Here is a 7,050-nt window from a genome sequence, read left to right on the forward strand (position 1 = left end):
ATTAACATAAATGAGCAGATTCCATTTTGTGCTATAGATGTCAGCCAAAAGTGGAGAAAAGGACATTTTTTGCTGCATGTGCTCATCAAAGTTTAAAAGAAATTGAGTGTGCACTGCTCTTTCCTAAGGCAATACAGGCAGCATCTGCTGCCTCCATGCAGAAGTGGAGCCTCAGTTGTTGGCACCGAAGTAACCTCATGGCTCGTTGATTAAATAGGAGCTCGAATGGCTTTTTTTTGGTGGAAAAATGAAAAGCCGGAGGAGAAAACACCCGTGAGGCTTCCCTCGCACCCTCCACCAAGCCCGAGCATCAAGAGTTCAAGGCTCCGCGTTCCCGGCTGCACCTGAGCCGGTACTCGGCGGGCGCAGATCCCGCCGGGCGCTGGACGGGGCCGGGGCCGAGCCGGGCTGCGGCAGCGGCCGGGAGGGCGGCCCGGGAGGCACCTCCCTACTCCGGTCCCGGAGGCGCTGACCCCCGGGGGCTGCGCGGGGCTCCCTATTTGGCCATGCGGCGGGCCGGGGGCGCGCTGCCCCGCGCTGCCTTACATGGGTCGGGCGGCCGGGGCTGGCCGGGCTCCATTCATGGCTGCGCGGCCGCTCAATGGCGCGGAGCCGACCAAATAAGGAGAAGGTGGCTGCCCCGTCCCGCGGCGGCCCTCGCCTACGCTGACCCTCGGGGGGGTATAAATTGGGGTGTCTCCGCCGACCCAGCACCCTGGGTCTCCTTCGCAGCCCCCCCGCCGCCGGTGCTGGTCTGGTGAGTAGCGCGACAGCAGCGGGGCGGGCAGGGAGGGACTGGGTGGAAAATATGGGAAGGGATGGATGGGAGGCACAGCCGGGCGGCGGATGCCGGTCGTGCAGGTGCAGTCGCGCCTCAGCCCGTGCACCTCGCGGCTCCACGTTGTTTCTGCCGGGGGCACCGCCTGCCCCGTTCCCGGCCGCGCCCTGCGCAGCATCGGCCGCCGCGGTCCGACGGGGCGCGACGCTTCGCCGCCGGCGAGGTGTTCTGGGCAGGATAGATCTTTTCGATCCAAAACGCTTTTTCTCCCGTTTCTTTGTGCGGCCCGAGGGTACCGCTAATGACGCCCTAATTGAATGTCCTGCAAGCTGGGGCGGCTTTTAAAGCCCGGAGAAGAAAGCAGTCGTTTCACCATGTTTAGAGCTCTGCCCACGAGCATGACTGAGCCATCGAGCATCCTCCCTAGACGAGTCAAATTTCCCGCTCCCTCCGGAGCAATCCGTGTGCCGCCGCCGCCGGCGGTGCCCTCCGGGATGTCGGGCGGGAGGGCGCCGAGGAGCCGCCCGAGGGCTCGTCGGGGCCTGGCGGCAGCGCCGGGATCTGAACTAGCCACCGTGCTATTTTTCAGGTCCGTGCTTTCTTCCGAAGATGTGTGACGACGAGGAGACCACTGCACTGGTGTGCGACAATGGCTCGGGGCTGGTCAAGGCGGGCTTTGCTGGAGACGATGCCCCCAGAGCTGTTTTCCCGTCCATCGTCGGCCGCCCGAGGCACCAGGTAAAATACAGAGGCAGGACCAGGGCAAGACAGACCCTTCCCCCTCTATCTAGACGTCTCCTCCACTTGCCCCTTCCCTCCCTAGTTCTTCTGTCCTGTCCTAAATACCCTGCCCTTTCATCTGCTCACCTTTGTGATAGTACTAGGAACACATTTCCAGGTCTCTCCAGCACTTCCCTCAACTTCCCTGTTTGACTGTCCTACATCTCCTTTTTCTTCTATAATTTCCATGGTAAAAAGTTCATAAACTTCATAATGCTTTTTTCTTTTCTTCTTTTTTTTTTTTCTAATTAAAACATTTGCAATTTATATTTTATCATGAACAAATTACAGCTAAGGCTCCATAGTAATATAAAGTGTCTTCCTTAATAGGATCCGAATCTGATGGAGGGAAAAAATATTTTATGAGAAAGCATCAAATTCTGTTGACTTAATATTTTAATAATGTTAATTTCTTTTCCAAAATAACTTTTTTGTCATGTGACTGTTTGTACCTTTCTTGAAAATAACATAGTTAGAATTATAGAATCACAGAATATCTTGAGTTGGAAAGGACCGACAGGGATCACTGAAGTCCAACTCCTGGCTCTGCACAGGACAGCCCCAAGAATCACACTGTGTGCCTGAGAATGTTGTCAAAATGCTTCTTGAATTCTGTCAGGCTTGGTACTGTGACCACTGCCTTGGGGAGCCTGTTCCAGTGCCCAGCCACCCTCAGAGTGAAAAACCTTTGCCTAACACCCAACCTAAACCTTCCCTGACACAACTTCATGTCAGTTTTCTGCAAGGTAGTTGTTTGGCCTCTGTGATGTTGTCTTTCTCCTATAATACTTTTCCGTATTTTCTTCTCTTAGGGTGTTATGGTTGGTATGGGTCAAAAAGATTCCTATGTGGGTGATGAAGCTCAGAGCAAAAGAGGTATCCTTACTTTGAAATATCCAATTGAACACGGCATCATCACCAACTGGGATGACATGGAAAAGATCTGGCACCACACTTTCTACAATGAGCTCCGTGTGGCCCCTGAGGAACACCCTACTTTGCTCACAGAAGCCCCCTTGAACCCTAAAGCTAATCGTGAAAAGATGACCCAGATAATGTTTGAGACCTTCAACGTACCTGCTATGTATGTGGCAATCCAGGCTGTCCTGTCCCTGTATGCCTCTGGTCGTACAACAGGTAAAATAAACAAACACTACTTAGGTATTTCCTTTCAGGAACTCTTCTTCCTTCCCACTCCAAAAAGGAAGAAAACACATTGTAACTCATTCAGTTTTACAGAAAAATAGGTATTTTTAGTTTATAGTAATTGATGGCTAACAGTGGCAGAAAAGCCAGTACAAAATAATCTGTGGAAAGAACAATGTGGACCTATCTGCATTGCTTTTGGAGAGGCACCCTGGAACTGACTCTGCCACTGCTTGTTGTGGCACAAATGAGGAGACCTTCCTGTGGAGATACTGCAGTTACACAAGTGTTACACCAGGTTAAGGGTTTAAACTGGGTCAAAGGATGCCCATTATTGGATCAAGACAGTGACTATTGCAAATATTCTTACTGCTCAGTGTAGTAGCAGTGGAAGACTGCTCATATGGATTAGCTTAAAATATGTACGGATCAAGTGTTTTGTGGGAAAATTCACACCAAACAGGAACATACAGGCAAGCAAAGGCAGAAGAAATTAGAAAGATCTTTATGACTAAAATAGAATGATGCTCCTTCATGTTGCCTGAAAAATCCCCAATTTTTTTGTGTTTGTTGCTATATACTGTGCCTAAGGGTTCTAAGCATTTGCTAGGTGATTCCAGCTGCTCTCTGAAATTTCTCTCCCAGGTATTGTTCTTGATTCTGGTGATGGCGTCACCCACAATGTACCTATTTATGAAGGTTATGCTTTGCCTCATGCTATCATGCGTCTGGATCTGGCTGGCAGGGATCTGACTGACTACCTCATGAAGATCCTCACGGAGCGTGGCTACTCCTTTGTGACAACAGGTCAGTCCTTCGGCTTTTCTCTGCTGTGAAAATCCTCATTCTCTCGGTCTACTGTCTTTCCCTAGTATTTTGTTTATCCAAAGCTTGATTTGATTCCCATATATCTGCAGCTGAACGGGAGATTGTTCGTGATATCAAAGAGAAATTGTGCTATGTTGCACTGGACTTTGAGAATGAAATGGCCACTGCTGCCTCTTCCTCCTCTCTGGAAAAGAGCTATGAGTTACCTGATGGTCAAGTGATCACGATTGGTAATGAACGTTTCCGCTGCCCTGAAACCTTGTTCCAGCCATCCTTTATTGGTAAGTGTTCCCAGAAATTCTCCTTTCTGTAGGAGGTACGAATGAATCAGAAGATTTAGAAGGTGCCCCAATCCTCTTCCTGCTTATCTAAATTTGGCACAGAATTAAACACAAATAAATAATTATTTAGATCCTTTGGTCCCTGTAAGATGTGCTTGATGTGAGCTCATCTGGTAATTGCCTGAGTTCTGGGCTTTTGTTGCAAGTTTTAAATCAGGTTTTAGGGTCACAATTTTTTACTGATAAAACATACAATTAGTATATCATCATTAGGGAGTTGAATTCCATCATCTTTATGGGTATTTTCCAACTCAAGACATTCTATGATTCCGTGTCACTGATGACAAGAATACGTTTCAGTGCTGTATTTGTAAGGCTTACACTCAAAACAGTATCTGACTCCATGAAGTAAAGTGCCAGAGAGGGGAAGAAAATGGAATGAAGGTGTGTGTATATTTATATGCACTGTAATTAAACATTGCCATGGTCAAGATGATAAGCTTTGCTTTTTGTGCGTGCAGCTGACGGATACAGCAAATGTTTATACTCTGAAGTCCTGAGCAATACATGCAGTTGTTCATCAGCTGACATCTTACTGTGGATCCAATGTCAGCCCTTTCAGGAAGCACCTGTTGAAATTAATAAGTTGGAATGCAACCTACAAACACTTGCTTCTTGTTTCTTTTTCCTTACTGTCAAGTGCTATTATCTTATTCCATGTCATGGTTATGTCTTGCTTGGACATTTCTAAGCAGAATAGACTGTATTTTGAGTTGACTGAAAAAGAAATGAAATTACTATTGTCTTCTTTAGTTCTAATTCAACTGTTCTCAATGTCTTTATTGCTTTCTTTACTATATTCACCTAATGCTTTTTGGTGAGACTGACATAACCTGATACTCACGTTCTCTTCTATATAACCTTCCATTGCCATATACCGAATGAGTTTATCTCGTGTGTCTACTTCTTCTCCTACTGTATATTTTGCATACCTTGTCTTTACACAAGCATTATGATTCTTACCTTTTCTAACAAATAATTTTCATTTTCTAAGTCGGTTCTGTAGTTCTATTTCTTGTATTTTTCTATAATACTTAATAATCAGTAAATAATTTTACAGCAAAAATTCACAGTTCATATTAGTGATGAAGAGAAATGCTGAGATTTCTTTTCATGAAGGCCTCTTGTATAATTTACTGACCTGCTGTATTATTTTTTTCTCAAGGTATGGAGTCCGCTGGTATCCATGAAACTACCTACAACAGTATCATGAAGTGTGATATTGATATTCGTAAGGACCTGTATGCTAACAACGTCCTCTCCGGTGGTACGACAATGTACCCTGGCATTGCTGATCGCATGCAGAAAGAAATCACTGCTCTTGCTCCTAGCACTATGAAGATCAAGGTAAGGAATTTGACTCTGTACTTTGAAACGTGGATAAAGATGGAGAAAATGTCCACATCATTAAATTGGGATATAAGAACAACTCAAAAGTAAGATCAACAGCTGATGGACAAATGAGCAGAAATTCCATTTAAGCAGAATAATTATGTTGGTTAGAAGCAGATGTTAAAAAAACCCAACAGTTATATATTTTCTTAAGGAACATTACATGTATTGTAACAGCTGCTGAAGATCAATACTGTTATAATTGCAAAGTTCTTTACTTAAGAAAATATCTAATGGTTTGTAGCATTGGTGATTTGGGTTCATTGTTCAGAAATGAGGATTTTGTTGCTTTTCTTTATCCTAGATCATTGCCCCACCTGAACGCAAGTACTCTGTCTGGATTGGTGGCTCCATTCTAGCATCTCTGTCCACCTTCCAGCAAATGTGGATCAGTAAACAGGAGTATGATGAAGCTGGTCCATCCATTGTACACCGCAAGTGCTTCTAAGCACTTTTCCCCTCAATTAACTTCCCACTCAGGATGACGACAATGTGCTTCTTGGAGTCTTCTGGCAAACCTTCCTGAACTCTTCAGTCATTGTACAGTTTGTTTACACACCCGTGCAATTTATTCGTGCTTCTAATATTTATTGCTTTATAAATAAACGAGATCTGGGACTTGCAACCTACAAATTATTGTCTTTTGTTTTATTTTAATTATTTCTTTGGTCAAAAAAAAGAGACTAAACACCTGGTATTTGGAAACTCCCATTAGACCTATGGATGTTTTTACTGCATCCATGTCCTAACTGATATAGGCATATTAGGTCATGGTTTTCTATTAGTAAGAATTTATATTTTATCATTTTAATTTTGAAACCTGAAACAAAAGGAGCATTATATATCAAGGCTTATAAAAAACTAGCCTTGAGGGTAGACCCAGAAAGTGGAACAAGTGAAAAGAAACCTCTCATATTCACTCAGTCAGTTTAGAAAGATTTTTCTTTTGCATTTATTGTAATCCAGACATTTTAATGTTAATTTATTAAAAGCCGAAGCTTCTATAAAGAATTATGTTAATACATTTAGGATCTGATTTATAAATATTTAGCTCAATCCTAAAGAGTCATAAAATTGTTGTCTGTGGGCTATCAATATTTATGACAAAACATTAATTAAAACTGACAGCTTACTCATTTTCTCCCATATTTTCAAAGTCAGAGATAAAGAAGTCTTTATTTTACTAATACACAAGAATCAAACTTTTGCTGCATAATTACAGCAAATTGTTATAATCACAGTTATTTTCACATCATCATTCATATGTTTTAGGCAATTTGTAATCCTTAATCTTTGCTATCCTTTCTTGCTATTTGACCTAGATACTAAAATCATAAACAGCATACTTTCCATGGGCTTTTTTGTTCCTCATGGTGGCTTTTTATGACTGGGCTCTTCAATTTTTCTAAAAAGTAGTAACTAAAAGGTGAGGTACGGAATGATCTAGGACATTTTCACAGAAGTATTGTAACTAGCCTGTGTCATAATTTGAACTATGTACACAGTGGAGTTTGCCTAAGTTTTGTTTCGGAAACCAATTAAAACATTTATCAAACTGTGTACGTAGTTAGTTAGGTAAGTGTTATTGGAGCTGTTTGAAAAGATAAGATTTTATACTCCAGTGCTAACTTAAAAAAAGATAGGCAGTTTATACATTTGCAGGGAAACTTTCTGTTCCTCTTACCTCATATTTTCTTGAAAGGCATTAAAAATCGACATTAGATGTGGTCTGTGATTAAGTAGAACTCATTTTTCTCTTTTAACACAGGAAGATGAATTTGTGTT

General features: G+C 43.1%; 1 protein-coding gene across 1 annotated transcript; it reads left to right on the forward strand.

Moving 5' to 3' along the window:
- The first annotated feature begins 668 nt into the window (after window positions 1-668).
- On the forward strand, window positions 669-5,898 carry ACTC1 (actin alpha cardiac muscle 1). Its single transcript, XM_064658512.1, has 7 exons — window positions 669-757; window positions 1,368-1,516; window positions 2,371-2,695; window positions 3,350-3,511; window positions 3,622-3,813; window positions 5,039-5,220; window positions 5,570-5,898. The coding sequence occupies exons 2-7, from the start codon at window positions 1,388-1,390 to the stop codon at window positions 5,711-5,713; spliced, it is 1,134 nt and encodes a 377-aa protein (XP_064514582.1). The 5' UTR covers window positions 669-757; window positions 1,368-1,387; the 3' UTR covers window positions 5,714-5,898.
- Window positions 5,899-7,050: the final 1,152 nt, after the last annotated feature.

Source organism: Pseudopipra pipra, chromosome 6, assembly GCF_036250125.1.
Source record: "Pseudopipra pipra isolate bDixPip1 chromosome 6, bDixPip1.hap1, whole genome shotgun sequence".
NCBI classification, from domain to species: domain Eukaryota; kingdom Metazoa; phylum Chordata; class Aves; order Passeriformes; family Pipridae; genus Pseudopipra; species Pseudopipra pipra.

Coding starts and splice junctions, on each gene's coding strand:
- ACTC1 (XM_064658512.1), top strand. CDS start 1,388: ATGTGTGACGACGAGGAGACCACTGCACTGGTGTGCGACAATGGCTCG. Junction 3,512..3,621: donor CTACTCCTTTGTGACAACAG/GTCAGTCCTTCG, acceptor ATATATCTGCAG/CTGAACGGGAGATTGTTCGT. Junction 5,221..5,569: donor CTAGCACTATGAAGATCAAG/GTAAGGAATTTG, acceptor TCTTTATCCTAG/ATCATTGCCCCACCTGAACG.